The 18931-nt window shown below is 40.0% G+C and overlaps 4 protein-coding genes across 7 annotated transcripts in view; 1 reads left to right on the forward strand and 3 right to left on the reverse strand.

The window, feature by feature from the left end:
- Positions 1 to 1989, reverse strand: part of LOC111478049 — a 10372-nt gene extending 8383 nt beyond the window's left edge. For both annotated transcript variants that reach the window (XM_023122127.1, XM_023122126.1), the window contains exons 1-3: positions 1568 to 1989; positions 1131 to 1232; positions 623 to 703 (exon numbers count right to left, since the gene is read on the reverse strand). In XM_023122127.1, coding sequence (XP_022977895.1) covers positions 623 to 703; positions 1131 to 1232; positions 1568 to 1849 — 465 coding nt within the window. In that variant the 5' untranslated portion in view covers positions 1850 to 1989. The remainder of the gene's footprint in view (positions 1 to 622; positions 704 to 1130; positions 1233 to 1567) is intronic.
- A 510-nt stretch (positions 1990 to 2499) lies between these two features.
- LOC111478032 lies at positions 2500 to 3426 on the reverse strand. Its single transcript, XM_023122103.1, has one exon. It carries the CDS (start codon positions 3231 to 3233, stop codon positions 2742 to 2744), a length of 492 nt encoding a protein of 163 aa, XP_022977871.1. The 5' UTR covers positions 3234 to 3426; the 3' UTR covers positions 2500 to 2741.
- Positions 3427 to 4450: 1024 nt separating this feature from the next.
- LOC111478762 lies at positions 4451 to 7379 on the reverse strand. The gene is made up of 3 exons (XM_023123202.1): positions 7168 to 7379; positions 6806 to 6963; positions 4451 to 5968 (listed from the first exon to the last, which is right to left on the reverse strand). The coding sequence occupies exons 1-3, from the start codon at positions 7214 to 7216 to the stop codon at positions 5831 to 5833; spliced, it is 345 nt and encodes a 114-aa protein (XP_022978970.1). The 5' UTR covers positions 7217 to 7379; the 3' UTR covers positions 4451 to 5830.
- Positions 7380 to 9082: 1703 nt separating this feature from the next.
- On the forward strand, positions 9083 to 18317 carry LOC111478360. Of its 3 annotated transcripts, XM_023122566.1 has the most exons (9): positions 9083 to 9259; positions 9470 to 9493; positions 9613 to 14711; positions 14797 to 15050; positions 15128 to 15272; positions 15608 to 15806; positions 15882 to 16217; positions 16321 to 17012; positions 17241 to 18317. In XM_023122566.1, the coding sequence occupies exons 3-9, from the start codon at positions 9660 to 9662 to the stop codon at positions 17886 to 17888; spliced, it is 7326 nt and encodes a 2441-aa protein (XP_022978334.1). In that variant the 5' UTR covers positions 9083 to 9259; positions 9470 to 9493; positions 9613 to 9659; the 3' UTR covers positions 17889 to 18317. The 3 variants fall into 3 exon arrangements, with proteins under 3 accessions (XP_022978334.1, XP_022978332.1, XP_022978333.1); XM_023122564.1 differs by lacking the exon at positions 9470 to 9493; XM_023122565.1 differs by lacking the exons at positions 9083 to 9259; positions 9470 to 9493 and having other exon boundaries at positions 9500 to 14711.
- The last annotated feature ends 614 nt before the right edge of the window (positions 18318 to 18931 follow it).

The following is an 18931-nucleotide window of genomic DNA, read 5'->3' on the forward strand; positions in this document are numbered from 1 at the left end:
AAAAAAAAAAAAAAAAAAAAAAAAAAAAACTTAATGACTCCAAAATTTTCCCCTCCAAAATTTTCCCTATGCTTTTTAAATTAAGAAACTATTTTATAAGATTTAGATTTTCTAGGAACCTCCTACACACATTCTGTTCAAGCACCTTGACAACAATATACAAGACAATTCCATGCCCTACCCACCCAGAACCAAGGAATTCATATTTCTTGGCAAAGAAATATGTACTAGGCTTATAGAATGCCTGAGAGCCTTAAACAGAGCCCATTTTAAATGTGTCGAGTGAAAAATAACGTGAAACATTAAAGTTCAATTTGGCTGCTTAGTGAACCCTAAAAGTGGCCAAATCCCAAGAAATTAATGGTCCAACTTTTCCTTATAATTTTGTAGTGATGAGAAAGTAAGGAAAAGAGGATAAGTTCTTGATTAAAAAGGAAAGGTTGCCTTTACATCCGTTTGAAATATAAGACAGCCAAATATTAAATGTGCATTCTAATCATCAAGAACAGCCATATGTTACTGGGTTTCCGGAAGGGTTTGCATAGTCAACATCCACTGAAACATCCAAAATACCGAAGGTAATAGTCACCAATGTGATATGAGAGAAAATAGTAATATCCACCTCATATGTCACTGGGGATGTTTGATTGTCCTTGTCATAAATGAAGGCAAGAAGAACGTGCTTGAACTCCTCATACGCCTCCTTCAACATAAATAAAAGAGAAGTCAGCCAAAAGAATAAGCAGAAAAGTTGCAGAATCTGATTTAAAAATAGCACAGTGGTTTCTTCCCCCGAAGAATTCAAGACATTATGGAACAATATTATGAGTTGGTCAAAAGTTATTCTACGGTGCTCTTCTCTGAGAGATGGTTGGACTTTTGGGTTTCTAAGGTGCTCTCTCTCTCTCTCTTCTTTTTTTTTCACCTTTCTGTAGCTACAGCTACTTCTTTATTACGCCAACTAGAGTAGAAAAAAGATGGCTTATGGCACTTCCTCTCGTACTTCTCATAATTCAACCGAATTTTTCTTTCTTTGAAAAAGACAATAATTCTTTGCTCGATCTGATTACCAGAGAATATTTTCTTAAAAATATTAATTCGAGCAAACCGAGAATGTGTGAAATTCTTACCGGGTACGCGTCAAGAGCACAAGGAGCGAGCACTGTCCGAATGCATTGAATGGCCAAAACACGATCCTCTGGAGTCCCCTTCCTCAGAAGCTCAATAAATTTCTTTATACAATAAACACAGAAAGGGAAACGAATCAACTAAAAAGTTCCACCATACTGGTAATTGAAAACAAAAATACATGAAAGGATGTTCCCACTAATTAGGATATTCAGCTACCAAACAAACGGACTCTATGTTTCCTGATTTCCAATTTCCAATTTCCAATGAAGCATGATTAAAAACATGGAAATATCCCGTAATTAGCCTAAACAATCAAAATCAAAAGATATCGCATGAACAAAAAGAAGTTGCACATTCAACATTAGGTACGAAGCATCAGCGAGAGAGAGAGAGAGAGAGAGAGAGAGAGGGATAGAGAGAGCAGAATCAGTGAAACCTGCTTCTGTAACCGGAACAGTAGCCTATGATCATCCAGAATGAAGGGTGCATGAAGACGGAGGAGATCGATGGCGCAGTCAATATCACCGGACTCCAAAGAGCGTCTGATCTGGCGGATGATCAACCTGGAATGGTAAGAGGAGGAGGAAAGCGAGGAAGGGGAAGGGGAAGGGGAAGAAGGTGGGGAGGACGAAAAGGAATCCTCAATCAAGTTCTCTGATCTAGCAAAGTCGATTATTAGGGCATCGAGAGCTTCCCAGTTCAAAGGGGTGGAGTCCATTCGGAAGGAAAAGGCTAAGTTTGTGGATTAGAGGATATGAGTTTGCAATTTGGAAGAGAGGGGTCGCGTTGGCGCTGGCGCTAACCTTGTGCGCTCCCTCTGCCTCTGCCCAAAGGCGGCGATGTTGAGATGCAAAACCCAATGGAATTTGAATGCTATATTAAATGCCACGTGTACTTTTCGGGTTTAAACTGCGAGATCGCTTTGCCTTCCTCCTTTTATCATTTACGTATCGCACGATATCTTTCACCCTTGTTTATCACGAGTTATCGACGGACTTGTTTGAACCAATAGAATTTATTTAATACCCATTAAATTTATTTGAACAAAAAAAAAAAAAACTTCCTACATAAAAATTCCAAGTGTTTGAACAACAGAATTTAATGGTCAATTTTTTTTAAAAAAATGATAATTAATTTGAATCATGCATGTTCTTGTTATAAAATGGGGACAGTGGAGGCCCAATTATAGTTTATAATTTATCAATCAAGCCTTTGTGTCAAACTTGTCATATTGATGATAACATATTAATGTTGAAGTTTTTCTTTAGAGAATGAGATTTCAAACTGTACGAGATGAACAAATTAATTAAAATTCTGTAGTTCAACAGAGAATAGCTAGAACTATGAATGTTTGACCCGATCCAGAAGTAGATCCAAATATTTTCCTCAAGTGAGTAGGGGATGGAAGAAACAAAGCGCCACACAAAAGCATTCATGCAGTAAAATAACGAATATGGGCCAAGAACACTATAGACATCGAACGATTAATTGCAAACAAACATTCAACAAATTTGTACAGAAACAGCCCAGCTGATATACCAACACCATCATAAGAACCATAAACAACAAAAGGAAAAAGGTGCACAGTTCCAGTTAAGTTTCTGATCGATCTACAAAGTCATGTCAAGATGCGACGACTTATCATGGAGGGCCAACTTGGGCATTTTGCCTTGATTGTTGTCGTTGTCGGTGCCCGTGCCCGTGCCCGTGCAGCGCCCATCAACAACCGATCTCTTGAGGCTGAGAAACTCTTTCCATTTTGGTAGGCCTTTCGGGGGCACGAACGACGGCACTACAATAGCGTCGTCGTCGTCGTCGTCCTGAAGGAGAAGCTCATCTCTGAGAGTGGGCAACAATTTCCCCTTGAAGAAGAGTTCGTCGGCGGCGGTCATTGTGTGATTACTGGGATTGGTGAGTGCAGAGAATTCGAAGTCGTCGGAGACCGAAATATTTGGAGGGATGTTTTGATGTTGACTAATATGGGTGTTGGTGTTGGTGGAGTGATGGGATTCGACGAAGTCATTGGAAAAGGACAGTCTTGGGCTCATCGGCGGGTAGTGTCCCTTCTGATCTGGGCTCTTGTACGAGTCCAAGCAAGCCATTTGGTACTTACACAACAACTACACTCACACACACACAGATCAGAAAGGGCAGGAGAGAGAGCATGCATGCTTGCAGCCTGCGTTCTCTTCTTGTATTTATACGTCGCCCATCGCTGGATCCAACCACATCCACTATTCACCTTACTTTCTTTTATTTATCAAACTTGTTTAGGCCGCAGCAAAATTAAAAACAACATTAAAGAGAGAATCTAATGAGGTAGCTGGATATGAGATTTTGACTGGCAGGTTGAAATAACAGAGAATGAGCTGGCCATGCCAATGGACCATGTGGAAGGACATTGCTTTCTTTTTAATACAAATCACATTTAATTAACCAGACAGCCCCCTACTTGGCTTCTCTTTCGACTAAACAAACCAGCAGCTCACTGAAATAAGCCCTGCTTTTTTTCATATAAAGGCCACGGATTTCTATATTAACCTTGATTATTTGTTTGTTACAATTAATTAAGAGTTTCCCCAGTAAAGCATGTAGCATTCTCTAGCTTATAGCGTGTTTAGCATGTGACAGAGATTTTAATGATTTTTTTACCAAAAAATGGTGGTAGACGACATGTGGTTGTCGGTTCTCGGTTGTCACTCACATGGGTTAAGGCTTAAGAGACTGTGTTATTGCTATTAGTACTGGGGCGACGTGGAGATCGGGTCAACATATTACAACTGGTCTACACAAGGCACATTACATAATCTAGCAAATTTTGGCTCTTCTTTTTATGTTTGTTTGTGGGATGATTTTGTTTCCAACCCATAAAAAAAGACTCTCTCCCTATAATTTAGGGTTTATTAGAGAGACTAATTGAGTGAAGATACAGCTTAGTACAACATTAGCATCGTAAAACTCAATGGGAATGCGTATTATTCCATCTACCCACATTTTACTTAACTCTTTGTACTAGATAATTGTAATTAAATTAAAGTTGTCTTCTATTAGATATTACTTCACACATACACTGACAAAATTTGAACCCATGAATCTTTAGAAACTGTGAAGGTGACTTAACTAAAGCTGACCCATGGAGTTAATTCAAATAAAAAATATACCTTAACACTGGTAGTGATCTTCAAATTTCTCGAGATTCAAAATTAACCTTTTGGTAGATATTATATTTTAAAACTAGTTGAGTTTTACGAATCAAGTTGGTTTTGTGAACTATTACGGTTACCCTTTCACTTGGTAAATTTTTATCAGGAAAGAAAAATGACCCAAAATCATAAAACACCACATATTTCAGCATTCCATTCATGTGGTAATAGCCCCTGTTTACTAAACTAAACTGGAAAGCTCCCTCCTAGATACAAATCAACCAACATAATTTATAGTTAAATGCTAAATTGGTAGCTAAACACCTTATCAAGCACAGGATAACGTATTTCCCGGCCATTGTAATCCAGTGTTATGGCCAAAAGATGGTACAACAGGAAAACCTTCTGCGTTGTCGTCAGAAGATGTTCCATCATAGAAGACATCCTCACAAAATTTCAGAAATCTGCAACGCGGTCTCTTTCCAAGTTCAGCAATTGTAGATAACACAAAGAAGCAACACTAGGATGCGACTTTTTTGTTTTATAGGAAAAAGGCCAACTAAAATTCAGGAATAATTTTTTGGGACTGGTTTCCTTGGCAAAATTTATATCCATCAAAGCGCATGAAGATCAAAGAAAGTAGTAAAACACTTACATTAACGGGCATCTCAGCAATAACAAGCCCACTACTTCCTTCAATGCTTTCGAGAGTTACCACTTCACCCCCAACAACCATGTTGATTAAGATCCCATCTACGTAGAATCGCTAAGGAAGCAACTCTTGTGTATGAAGAAACCTAAACTGCGCAACTTATATTATAATCCTTCGCAGTATAAAAGTAACCTGAGGTTGAGCAGGTAGTCATGCGCCTCGTATACGTTTCCTGCAATAAAAATGACATGAAGTTTAGAAACAATAATTTGTGACAATAATCAAAATCTGCTTACGAATTCACTTCAGACAACTTTTCAAATGTCTAGTTTTAGGAGTTTGCTTAAGAAAGATCAGTACCACATCAACCAACAGGAAGAGGAAGGCAGGCGTCTTACCCATTCATTTTTACAAATTATCAGCTCACGATCCTGTAGTCTGAAAACTACACCTTATGGAAGATCCCACATTGGTTAGAGATGGAACGAATCATTCCTTATAAGGGTGTGGAAACCTCTCCCTAAAAAATGAGTTTTACCATGAGCCTGATGGTGATACATAACGAGCCAAAATGGACAATATCTACTAGCGATGAGTTGGGTTGATACAAATGGTATCAAAGTCAAACACAGGGCGGTGTGCCTCCAAGTGGGTTAGATTGTGAAATCTCACATCGGTTAAAGAGGGTAACGAAACATTCCTTATAAGTGTGTGGAAACCTCTTCCTAACAAACGCGTTTTAAAACCGTGAGCTTGACGACTATACGTAACAGGCCAATGTAGACAATATCTTGCTAGAAGTGGGTGGTCTGTTGCACCTTCTCTGTTGGTAGGTCATAATTTATCAAAACATGGACAGAAAGAGGTGAAGCCAAAAGTGGAAGGCAGGCGTCTGTTACTACAATCATGTGAGATTTTCTCCTACTTTCTCAACCTCACATTTGTCTTCTAATAGAGATCTGAACTTTTGGCTCCACCTTCGTGTTGTTTTCTGAAATTTCTCTAATATCAGTGCTCGGTCTGCTTCAGCAAGGTCACTGTACTGAAGATGACAAGCAATAAATACACTGCATCAATATAAGTCAAAAAGTAAGTCTTATCCATTCAAAGCGTGGTGCTACCCCATATGTATGCCAACATGAGTAACGTATTGACAAGAAGAAGGAAGAAGACAAAATGTACTCAGTGTAAGATTTAAATGAAAAAGGGGTAATTTTCCCTAGCACAAATAAGTAAAAACACAAACTTGTTCCTAAGACCGTATTAACCATAAAGTAAAAGTAAGTGAACAAATGACAGAAAACAACTGACCCACACAGGGTCAAAACGATTTAGCAGTATTCAAAAACTGTAAGATGGAGGATACTGAAAACAGTAAATTGTATAGGGTGACCTTGTCATCCAGTCAATTGATATTCAATCAACTCTTGCCCAGAGTTAATGTGAGCGATTGCCCAAAATTGATATTGAATCCACATGGCACAATTACCATCCGTAATGGTTAGTTTCACCGGTTGGTTTCCATTATCAACTGAAATACAATAAAATAAGGTCAAGTGTATTAATGTGAGCGATTGCCATTATATTGGTAGCACTCTGCCAATCAAAGCATCTCATCCATAGAACTAGGACCCGGATGAACAATACAACCCAAAGAGCTGATCCTGTTCAAGATGATGTCATGACTCCTGATCCGAGCGTCCTATCATATTGACAATTCATACATTGAAGATCAATTCAGGCAAGTCGTAACTCGGAGATTAAATTATTCGTTAAGTGGCACAAAAGAATGCATCCATCAGGCTCAGGCTTCGGCATTTCTAGACCAATTTCCCGAATTTCACTTGGAAGAGCTTTTATTGAGCAAAAATAAACATACCAAAGAGGCCAGAGAGATGTATTGGAGGTTGGAGACGGAGGAGCAGATAGCGTCGATCTCGTCGCGAGAACTGCAGAGCACGATCATCCGCAAGGACGGACGGCGACCGGCCGCGTCCAACAAACCCACCAACGTTTCCTGCCAAACAAAGTACAAGTCTACAAAAATATCAACCAAACATTACAGTGGAATCCCAGAAATATGTATGAGCATAGATAGAGAGAATGCGACTATCTTAAACTAGAGCCTGTCAACGGCAACATAAAAGTGGGCAGACTGAGAAAGTGAAACAAAACGAGGATCGATGAATATAGAAACACGAGTTAGCATAATACAAAGGATGGAGGAAGCTATAACAGTACCTGAAATGGAAAGATGAGCGAGAGGGAGGCGAGGGGTTTTCGATTGCATCAATTGCCATGGTCGCTGCGGGCAGCACAGCGCTCTCGCCAAACTGCTTCCAAGCTTGAGGGCTGAAGTCTTTCTTTCCTTAATACAGTCGTACACGCCTCGCGCTTCGCTTTTCGCAAGAATCTGGGATTTCCAAGCTTGAGGGTATATTATTTTTATTTTTATTTTTATTTTTACGTCCTCCATTATTTTATAAATAGAAATATAAAGCATTCACTTTTATTTATTTTTCACTTTATAATTAAAATATATCAAAATATTCACAATTAACACATCTTCGCGACTAACTCCATATGTTTTCCATTAATGTATGTTTCCACTAACATACAAAAGTAAACTCTATTTAAATTGTATAATATATAGTTTGATTTAATTTAAAGTAAAACTTTTAAATTTGTTTCCTTTTGCCCATCTCAAAAAATAATGAATGTATTTCTGAATTCATCCACTACATTTAAAAATATATTGAAACTATATACACAATAAATTTTAAACTAACTTGAATGAAATTCAAAATAAATAGATAAATATAATAATTAATGTAATTTTGTTTGAATAAATAAATTAAACCAATAAAATTGGGAGTCTTCAAAGTTTCTTATCAGTTAAAGCTACTGTTAAGCCTAATTAAAATGAGTATATTCTTTAACCCAAACTATTGTTAAGCATAATTGAAATGAGAATGTTGTTAAATTTTACAGACATATTAAAACAAAAGTTGAAATTAAAAAAAAAAAAAAATTAAAAAATAATGAATAGGCTTGGGACCTATTAAATGCAAATTTAGTTAATTAGTTAAATATTAATTTAATTGGTGTAGGAGTGAAAGTATGAACCCACGGTGGTACCTTAATAAACAAGTTATAATGACGTGTACAAAATTTAAGGCTATATAGACATCCCTCCTATTAAATATAAATTTCAAATTTATGTGATTGGTTAGCTATAAAAAAAATGGTAATATATCCACACGAGAATTAATTAGATGCAAATATTATATATATTTGAATCATAATCTCACATATTTTATCTATTAAAATAAAAAAACCCAAAGTTCTAAAACTAATTGATAGGTAAGCTAATATATTGGGATACTTTGGAAGATTTTTTCTCTTTTGTTTCGGTCTCTTTTTTCAATTAAAATGTTTCATCTAAATTCTGAAGTTTAATGAGTGAATTAGATAATAATGTCATTCGCTAAATTTTCATGTCGAAGTGGGGATGGTGGGCATAATGCACAGCTAAAAAAAATATAATAAGAATAAATTATTATTTATTGAAATAAATGTTTAATTCACTTAAAAAAAATCATATATTTTAAATTAAATGACAGTACAAATTTTATGATTTTGTTATCTAGTACAAATTCAAAATTTTGGAAGGCACAATAAAATTTAGATTTATTTTTTGTTGGCTTCAACTGTATAGCGATATATTGGGCAGATTGATCTTTAAAAACACTAATTTTGTTGTTAATTTTTATTTCCCCCTCAGTTTTTGGAAAAATAAAACAATGAAAACTAGTTGGGAGCCTTTCTCATCACCTTATTTATTTATTATTTTTATTTTTAGAGAAAAGGGTTTAACAAAATAGAGAGATGAAATGGTTAAGAGAGGTTTTCTTTTAAAACGTTGGATTATTATTATTATTATTATTATTATTATTATTATTTGTTTGTAAGAAAATAGAAGATTGGCATAAAAAAAAAATGAATTAGAAAAAGAAAGGGGGATGATTGTGAAGAAAATATGAAGTAATGTAAATGAAAATCTTAAAAGTTGAAGGAATTAAATTTTGAAGGAATTGAGGGGCGAAAGTGATAATTGATATAAAACAAAGGGCCGAAGCAGAAAGAAAAGAAAAAGTAATTGATTATTTTGTTTTCGTGGTTTTGCCTATTCGTTGCTTTCTCCCTCTTTTCTGTTCTCCACCCCCATCCTCCTCCTCCTCCTCCTCCGGGTTAGAGTAGGTTTTCTTTCATCTCACTGTAGACGTCTTCTCCACGGCGCACGTTAATCTCTCAAAATTACAGACTATTGGAGGTAAGTTCTTCCCTCTATCTCCCTCTTTCTTCGGGTAGATTCTCCTCCTCCTCTCCCCGTCTGGTATTACGATAGATTTTAGTGAAACCCTAATAGCAGGGCGGCAACTTCTGGCGCTCTTATTCATTTGATTGGTTTATTAGATCGGTTGTTAGTGAGCCTTCTGAATCTGTAATCCGTACTAATCTCTGTTTTATTTTTATTCATCAGGGAGGGGGAGAGTCCATTGGGCGTAACATTACCATTGTTTTTTTTTATTAGTCTTCTTTAAATCTGTGATCGATTATCTGCTTTAAGATCTGCCAAAAGGGGGATCTTTGAGTTGCTAAGTTAGGCTTTTGATGCTTTGGCAGGAATCGGGATCCGCCAAGCGGATTAGAGTTCTGGGGTGCCCCCTGCGATGGCTAATCCTGGCGTCGGGGCCAAGTTTGTATCCGTGAATCTCAACAAATCGTATGGGCAGGCTCATCATCATCATTCATCTCATTCAAATTCATATGGATCAAATCGAACGCGACCTGGTAGTCATGGGGCCGGCGGAGGAATGGTGGTCCTGTCGAGGCCCCGCAGTTCCCAGAAACCTGGGCCGAAGCTTTCTGTTCCACCCCCCTTGAATCTTCCTTCATTGCGAAAAGAACATGAGAGACTAGATTCTTTGGGTTCCGGTGCTGGGCAAACTGGTGGAGGGGTTTTGGGAAACAGACAGAGGCCAACTTCAGCTGGTTTGGGTTGGACAAAGCCGCACACCAACGATCTGCCAGAGAAAGAAGGGCTCAGTGGTAATATAGTTGATAAAATTGATCCTTCTTTGCGAAGTGTTGATGGGGTGAATGGTGGGAGTAGTGTGTATATGCCACCTTCTGCTCGTGCTAGTACGGCAGGGCCAGTTGTGTCTACTTCTGCGTTATCTCAGGTGCATACTGCAGTTGAAAAAGCCCCCGTTTTGAGAGGTGAGGATTTCCCATCCTTGCAAGCAACTTTACCTTCTGCTGCTGCACCTTCTCAGAAACAGAGAGATGGTTTGAGTTCTAAATTGAAGCATGCGGCTGAAGTTTCATATGAAGAACAGAGGGATACTTCTCATTTAAGTTCTAGTATAGATGCCCGCTCAAAATTTCAGTCATCAAAGAAAAGTATTCCCAGTGAAAATGCAAAAAATGGCAACTCTTTTAGTTCCGGGAGTTTTCAATCACCAGAATTATCACGGAAGCAGGAAGATATTTTCCCAGGCCCTTTACCACTAGTCTCGATGAATCCTAGATCAGACTGGGCTGATGATGAACGTGATACAAGCCATGGTTTGATTGACAGGGTAAGGGATCGAGGGCATCCAAAGAGTGAGGCTTATTGGGAGAGGGACTTCGATATGCCTTGGGTTAGTTCTCTTCCCCACAAGCCCATTCATAATTTTTCTCAGAGATGGCATCCACGGGATGATGAATCTGGGAAGTTTCATTCCAGTGATATTCATAAAGTGGACCCTTATGGTCGGGATGCAAGAACGCCTAGTAGGGAAGGCTGGGAAGGAAACTTCCAGAAAAACAATCCTATACCAAAAGATAGATTTGGTTCAGACAGTGGTAATGATAGAAATGATATTGCAGGGAGGCCCACTAGCATTGATCGAGAAACAAATGCTGATAACATGCATGTTTCACAGTTTCGAGAACATGCTCCTAAAGTTGGGAGGCGGGATGCTGGATTTGGGCGGCAAACCTGGAACAGTGCGTCAGAATCTTATAACTCCCAGGACCCAGATTGGACTGCAAAAGACAAGCATGGTAGTGAGCAGCACAATAAGTTCAGGGGTCAAACACACAATACTTCAGTTTCAAACTCGTCATACTCTCCAGGTTTAAAACGAATTCCTGCCGATGATCTGTTGCTGAATTTTGGCAGGGATAGACGCTCATTTGCCAAGATTGAGAAACCTTACATGGAAGATCCTTTTATGAAAGATTTTGGAGGCTCTAGTTTTGATGGACGAGATCCTTATACTGGTGGTCTTGTTGGGGTGGTCAAGAGGAAGAAGGATGTGATTAAGCAAACTGATTTTCATGACCCTGTTAGGGATTCGTTTGAGGCCGAACTTGAGAGAGTTCAACAGATTCAAGAGCAGGAACGACAGCGAATTATTGAGGAGCAAGAAAGAGCTTTGGAACTAGCTAGGAGAGAAGAGGAAGAGAGACAGAGGCTTGCAAGGGAACAGGAAGAAAGGCAGAGGAGAGCTGAAGAAATAGCCAGGGAAGCAGCATGGAGAGCTGAGCAAGAGAGACTGGAGGCTGTACAAAAAGCTGAAGAACTTCGGATTGCTAGAGAGGAAGAAAAACAAAGAATATTTGTGGAGGAAGAGAGAAGAAAGCAGGCTGCTAAACTGAAGCTTTTAGAATTAGAGGAAAGAATGGCCAAGAGGCAGGCTGAAGCTGTGAAATCAAGCACTTTGACTTCAGATATTCCTGAAAAGAAGATTTCCAGTGTTGTAAAAGATGTTTCCAGGTTGGCGGACTCTGTTGATTGGGAAGATGGTGAAAAGATGGTGGAGCGAATCACTACATCAGCTTCTTCTGAGTCATCTTGCATAAATAGGCCCTCTGAGGTGGGCCTTAGAACTCAAGTTTCTAGAGATGGTTCTCCTTCCTTCGTTGACAGAGGCAAGTCTGTTAATTCATGGAGAAGAGATTTTTATGACAGAGGAAGTGGCTCTCAATTTGTTCTACAGGATCAGAGTACTGGCTACACTGGTCCATGGCGGGAGGCAACAACTGGTGGGCGTGTATCTTCTAGGAAAGAGTTTTATGGGGGAGCTGGACTTACAACTTCTAGAATATATAATAGAAGAGGCATGACAGAACCACAATCTGATGATTATTCTCAGCTAAGAGGGCAGAGACCTAACCTTTCTGGGGGTGGTGATCAGTATAACAGGAGCCAAGAGTTCGACTCTGAATTTCAGGATAATGTTGAGAATTTTGGTGATCATGCATGGAGGCAGGAGGGTAGTCGCAACAACTTCTATTTTCCTTATCCTGAACGAGTAAATCCAATTTCTGAGGCTGATGGGTCCTATTCTGTTGGAAGGTCACGCTATTCCCAGAGGCAACCTCGTGTTCTTCCTCCTCCATCTGTGGCTTCCATACAGAAATCTTCTGTGAGGGGTGAATTCACATCTGTTACCCGGGATATTGCAGAAAGTGAGATACAATACGATCATCTGGCCAGGAATGTTTCTACTGCTCAGACAAGGTATATTCATCATGAAAATCGTACACTTCCTGAGATAATTGATGTTAATTTAGAGAATGGTGAGAATGAGGAGCAGAAACCAGATGGCAACACAACACTGCGGTGCGACTCACAGTCAACCCTTTCTGTATTTAGCCCCCCAACCTCTCCAACTCATTTATCTCACGAGGACTTGGATGATTCTGGAGATTCTCCTGTTTTATCCGCTAGCAGAGAAGGCACACTGTCAATAGAAGACAATGAATCTGCTGTACCTGCCAAGGCCGGTAAAGAGATCATGATTTCCTCTACCAGGGCATCTACAGGCGATGAAGATGAATGGGGTGTTGTAGATGAACATGTGCAGGAACAGGAAGAATATGATGAAGATGATGATGGGTATCGAGAAGAAGATGAGGTACATGAAGGAGAGGACGAGAACATTGACCTTGCGCAGAATTTTGATGATTTGCATTTAGATGATAAAGGGTCACCCCATATGTTAGATAACTTGGTATTAGGTTTTAACGAAGGTGTTGAAGTGGGGATGCCGAATGACGAGTTTGAAAGAATTTTAGGAAATGAGGAAAATATGTTTGCCACACCAGAAATTTCAAACTGCATCAGGGAAGAGCAGGGGTCTTCTGAAGGATTGCAAGTTGATGGTAAAGTCTGTCAATACGAGGATGCTTCCTCTCAAATAAGGATTGACCCTGAGGAGATGCAGGACTTGGTTATGCAATCTGAAACTGCCCAAGCATTGCCAGAACCTGAAATTAATGAGCAAGGAAATTCTTCTTGCAGATCTAGTGTGTCTGTTCAGCAGCCAATCTCATCTTCAGTTTCAATGGCCTCACAATCTTCATCTGGTCAAGTTATTGTGCCAAATGCTGCCGGTTCAGGTCAAGCTGAGCCTCCTGTTAAGCTTCAGTTTGGGTTATTCTCAGGGCCTTCTCTCATTCCATCTCCTGTACCAGCTATACAGATAGGTTCTATACAGATGCCTCTTCATTTGCATCCTCAGATGACCCCATCTATGACTCACATGCATTCATCACAGCCCCCTCTATTCCAGTTTGGGCAGCTAAGGTATACCTCTTCTGTCTCCCAAGGTGTACTGCCATTGGCTCCTCAACCACTGACATTTGTTCCACCCGCTGTTCAAACTGGTTTTCCTTTAAATAAGAACCCAGGAGATGCTCTGCTCATTCAAACTTCTCAGGAAACCTGTGCTCATAATTCTCGAAAAAATGACGTGTTGCCTCTTTTGATGGATAATCAACAAGGCCTTGTGTCAAGATCTTCGAATGTGAACTCATCAGGGGAGTCAAAGTCATTACCATTAACTGAAAGCATAGAAAGCCAAGTTATGGCTCAGCAGTATCAAACTGCAGGTTCTTGCATTGATGAGAACAATTCCAGATCTGAACTAGGGTTTCAAGCAGAACATCAAAGACAACATGTTTCAACTTCAGACAATCATTATGTGGTATCAAGGGGGAAAGAATCTGAAGGTCGAGCTCAGGATGGGATGGGATCACTTGATTCTGTATCAAGAGATAAAGGTTTGAGCGGGTTAAAAGCTCGTGGTCAGTTTCCTGGTGGAAGAGGGAAAAAATATATCTTTACAGTAAAAAATTCTGGATCTAGATTGCCATTCCCAGGTTCCGAATCTACTCGCTTAGATACTGGTGGATTCCAGAGGCGGCCTAGGCGCAATATTCCACGTACTGAGTTTCGTGTTCGGGAAACTGTGGATAAAAAATTGTCTAGTAGTCAAGTTTCTTCTAACCATGTAGAGGTAGACGATAAGCCAACTGTTAGTGGAAGAACTGCTGTCAATTCTGCCAGAAATGGGACTAGGAAGGTCTTCGTATCTAATAAGCCATCAAAAAGAGCCTTAGAGCCTGAAGGATTAAGCTCTCGGGCAAGTACTTCTCTTGAGCTTGATGCTGGCAATAGGTCTGAAAAGGAAGTGAAAAAAGAGTATTTGGGCAAGAGCCAGGGAAGCCAATATTATGGGGAAAGTAACTTCAGAAAGAATATTTGTTCTGGGGAGGATGTTGATGCCCCTATGCAGAGTGGCATCATACGTGTATTTGAGCAACCTGGCATAGAAGCTCCCAGTGATGAGGATGATTTCATTGAGGTACGATCTAAAAGGCAGATGCTGAATGATAGGCGTGAACAAAGAGAGAAAGAGATCAAGGCAAAGTCCCACAATTCAAAGGTTTATATGTTCTCCTCCTTTCCTTTTTATTTATTTTTGTTATTACAAGTTTAAAATTTAATAAATTTGATGAGTACTTCTTTAGATCCCACGAAAAAGTCGATCTACTTCGAAAATTGCATTGTCCTCTGTCAATTCAAGCAAAGTTTATGCTGCTAAGGTCGCAGAAACAGTGAAGAGAACTCGATCTGAGTTTATTGCTGCTGATGGAGGACGTGGTTCGGGAAATATTGTGGTGTCAAGTGCGCTTAGTTCCTCAATAGTCTCTCAACCATTGGCCCCAATTGGGACTCCTGCTCTGAAATCTGATTCCCAGACCGAGCGATCACATACTGCTAGGTTGGTATTCATTATGAAAGAACTTTCATGCATTGTCATCTTTCAGATCTGAACAAATATTTTATATTATTTTACAGGTCTATCCAGACGAGTGGCCCTGCCTTGGCAACTAGTGATGGAAGAAATCTCGAGTCAAGCTTGATGTTTGATAAGAAGAATGATATTTTGGATAATGTTCCATCATCTTTTCCTTCCTGGGGCAATTCACGTATAAACCAACAGGTACCGGGGTGGAAACGGAGACCTTGGTTGAGTTTTATTGTTGTAAATTGCATATATTTCTGGATGTAAATATGGGATTTTGATATTGACCTTGTCTACCGTTATTTGTTCATTGCTTACTTTTGTGGATCTATAGGCAATTTTAATATTGTTGTTACTATGTTAGAAGACCTCTATTCTATCGATGTTTCATGTTTATTTCAATTTGAGCGCAAAAAGTGTTGAACCTTTATCTAAGTTCAAGCTGACTGTAGAGTTATACTTCTAATGTGCTTTTACTTGTTTATATGTTGTAATATCTGATATAATTTCAAACTGATTAGATTCATTGGCAGGTTATGGCCCTGACACAGACCCAACTTGATGAGGCTATGAAGCCTGCGCAGTTTGATTTACATCCTCCGGTAGGAGATCATTCTAGCTTAGCTGGTGATCCTAATGTGCCATCCTCATCTATCTTAGCAATAGATAGGTCATTTTCTTCTGCTGCTAATCCAATCAGTTCTCTGCTTGCCGGGGAGAAAATTCAGTTTGGTGAGTATCGGAGGTACTGATTTAGGAGTTTACTTTCATTAATTCTAATTTTTTTTTTTTCAATTATGTATACAGGTGCAGTCACATCTCCAACAGTTCTTCCTCCTGATAGCTGTTCCACTTTGCTTGGGATTGGCCCCACAGGTCTCTGTCACTCAGACATGCAAATTCCTCACAAGCTTTCTGGTGCGGAGAATGATTGTCATCTTTTCTTTGAGAAAGAGAAACATCATTCTGAATCTCGTACTCGTATTGAAGATAGTGAAGCTGAAGCTGAGGCAGCTGCTTCTGCCGTTGCTGTTGCAGCTATCAGTAGTGATGAGATAGTCACTAATGGGCTTGGCACGAGCTCTGTTCCAGTTACTGATACCAACAATTTTGGCGGTGGAGATATTAACGTTATAATAGCAGGTACTGGAAGCTGCGATGCAATTACGATGAGTAGTTTTACCTTTTATTTTGTTTGTACTTTTGGTTATACGACTTTGTTGATTACTGCATTACTGTATTACAGGCTCTGCTGGTAATCAGCAATTTGCTAGCAAAACAAGGGCGGATGACTCTCTTACTGTAGCCCTTCCTGCAGATTTGTCCGTTGAGACCCCCCCAATTTCCCTGTGGCCATCTTTGCCGAGTCCTCAGAATTCTTCAAGCCAGATGCTTTCACATTTCCCCGGAGGTTCACCTTCCCAATTTCCCTTTTATGAGATCAATCCCATGTTGGGAGGTCCTGTCTTTACTTTTGGACCGCATGATGAGTCAGTATCCACCACCCAAGCTCAAACACAAAAAAGCAGTGCACCAGCACCTGGCCCTCTTGGATCCTGGAAACAGTGCCATTCTGGTGTCGATTCATTCTACGGGCCTCCTGCTGGTTTTACTGGTCCGTTCATAAGTCCTGGAGGTATCCCAGGAGTTCAAGGTCCTCCGCACATGGTTGTATACAATCACTTTGCTCCTGTTGGACAGTTCGGGCAAGTTGGCTTGAGTTTCATGGGTGCTACTTATATTCCATCTGGAAAACAGCCTGACTGGAAGCATAGCCCTGGACCTTCTTTGGGTGTTGAAGGGGATCAGAAGAATTTAAATATGGTTTCAGCTCAACGCATGCCCACCAACTTACCTCCAATCCAGCATCTTGCACCTGGTTCGCCTCTACTGCCAATGGCTTCTCCATTAGCTATGTTCGATGTTTCTCCATTCCAGGTACAGTTCGTTTATTTTGTTACCCTTTTCGTTGCCTTATTATTGTATAGATCACGAGGGAGAACATTTTTTGTGTGGAAGAAATGTAAGGTTCGAGATTATCTATATTTCTAAGCAGTATTTCGGGTATTACATAATGAAGTAGATGCATGGATTGGCAGTTGTGCTAATCAATTGCTTTTTTTCTGCTACAAAATGTTCTGATGGTTTGCTGCTTAATATTTGCAGGCCTCTCCTGAAATGTCTGTCCAAGCTCGTTGGCCTTCTTCAGCATCCTCTGTTCAGCCTGTGCCGCTGTCCATGCCTTTGCAGCAGCAGGCAGAGGGCATTCTTCCCTCACATTTCAGTCATGCATCGTCTGCTGACCCGTCATTTACAGTTAATAGGTTTCCTGGATCACAACCTTCTGTAGCCTCTGACCACAAGCGTAATTATACTGTGGCAGCCGATGCAACTGTCACCCAACTTCCAGATGAACTTGGAATAGTTGATGCTTCGAGTTGCGTCAGTTCTGGGGGTTCAGTACCAAATGTTGACATTAAGAGCTTATCGGTGAACTCGGTTACCGATGCTGGCAAAACTGGTGTTCAGAATTGCAGTAGCAGCAACAGTAGCCTGAATGCAGGCACCAATTTAAAATCTCAGTCGCCTCAGCATAAGGGCATACCCGTCCAGCAGTACAGTCATTCTTCTGGATACAATTATCAGAGAGGTGGTGCTTCTCAAAAGAATAGTTCAGGTGGCAGCGAATGGCCCCACCGTAGAACAGGGTTCATGGGAAGAAACCAGTCTGGAGCTGAAAAGAACTTTTCCTCTGCAAAAATGAAGCAAATTTATGTGGCCAAGCAACCATCAAGCGGGAATCTCAGAGTATAGAAAGGGAGCTTGCCTAGATTTCGGATTTGCATTGAACGGATTGTTTTCAGTCCAGAAATCAAAGTTTTGGTTGGTTTTTTGTTTTTGTTTTTTGTTTTTGTGTTCATGTTCCGTTAGTAAAGTGTGTTGGAATTAGTCAGTCTGTAGAGACCCATCCACTATGGATGAATGGCCGATGAACTTTGGTGGTGACTGCTACTGCAGTTTGATTGGGCTGCCATTCCAGACTAAAGGGATAATTTGATTTCATTCGTCCAAGTTACGTGCCGGGACATGGGACAGTCGTCTATCATGATATGAAGTTTTAGTCGGTTTCAAAAAAAGAAGGAAGTTTATTATTTATTGGGACTGATGTACTCATATTGCTGATTTTTAAGGTAATATCTGCCATGCTATCAAATGATCAAATTGGTGGGACCTTTCGCTTAATTTTGAAGTCGTTTTTTATACTTCTTAAGTTGTCTTTCTATTTTAGATTCTTATGCATCTAAATCTATTAAGCTAAGGCTGGATGGCCAAGTTCAAAAACTCTCTTTGATTGTAGCATACCTATAAACTGTAAGTAGTAGTTTTTGGCCAGGTTTCCGTGAAAGCGCCGTCATTTCTGGATTTCCAAATTGGGTTCCCAGACCCACGGTGGGCCTGGCCTTATCTCCACGGAACTCGATTGCATCTCTGTCATAAGCCCCGGCGGCTTGATTGGTCGTGTCGAAAGTGCTTAACCACACCCTTGCGACCGACCCCCCTTGGGTCTCGACTATCGGCAGCTCATTTGCCCCAAGGCCTCTGCTCTGCTCCCTTGAATGTTCACTTCCATTTGATTTCATTCTCTTCTCTTCTGCTGCTTTAAAATATTGATGCTCGATAGAGATTCTTTCTGGGTCTCCGTTTCTATACAAATGTAGATAGACATCGATGTCGATAAAATGTGGGTGTTTGAATCAATGCACCATTTTTAGAGAGCATGGAAGAGACGAGAAGATGGTGGAATGAATGTTGTGCATTATTCATTGAAACAAGTGCGTTTAAACGGGCTTGGAAAC

The sequence above is a fragment of the Cucurbita maxima genome, unplaced genomic scaffold (assembly GCF_002738345.1).
Source record: "Cucurbita maxima cultivar Rimu unplaced genomic scaffold, Cmax_1.0 Cma_Scf00004, whole genome shotgun sequence".
Taxonomy (NCBI): Eukaryota; Viridiplantae; Streptophyta; class Magnoliopsida; order Cucurbitales; family Cucurbitaceae; genus Cucurbita; species Cucurbita maxima.

Excerpts from the sequence above, each read along its gene's own strand:
- LOC111478032 (XM_023122103.1), bottom strand. The coding sequence starts at position 3,233 with ATGGCTTGCTTGGACTCGTACAAGAGCCCAGATCAGAAGGGACACTAC.
- LOC111478762 (XM_023123202.1), bottom strand. The coding sequence starts at position 7,216 with ATGCAATCGAAAACCCCTCGCCTCCCTCTCGCTCATCTTTCCATTTCA. Across the intron at positions 6,964-7,167 it reads CGCTCATCTTTCCATTTCAG|ACTTGTACTTTGTTTGGCAG; the intron begins GTACTGTTATAG and ends ATATTTTTGTAG. Across the intron at positions 5,969-6,805 it reads ACATCTCTCTGGCCTCTTTG|TACAGTGACCTTGCTGAAGC; the intron begins GTATGTTTATTT and ends TGTCATCTTCAG.
- LOC111478360 (XM_023122566.1), top strand. The coding sequence starts at position 9,660 with ATGGCTAATCCTGGCGTCGGGGCCAAGTTTGTATCCGTGAATCTCAAC. Across the intron at positions 15,051-15,127 it reads GAGCGATCACATACTGCTAG|GTCTATCCAGACGAGTGGCC; the intron begins GTTGGTATTCAT and ends ATTATTTTACAG. Across the intron at positions 15,273-15,607 it reads ATTCACGTATAAACCAACAG|GTTATGGCCCTGACACAGAC; the intron begins GTACCGGGGTGG and ends ATTCATTGGCAG.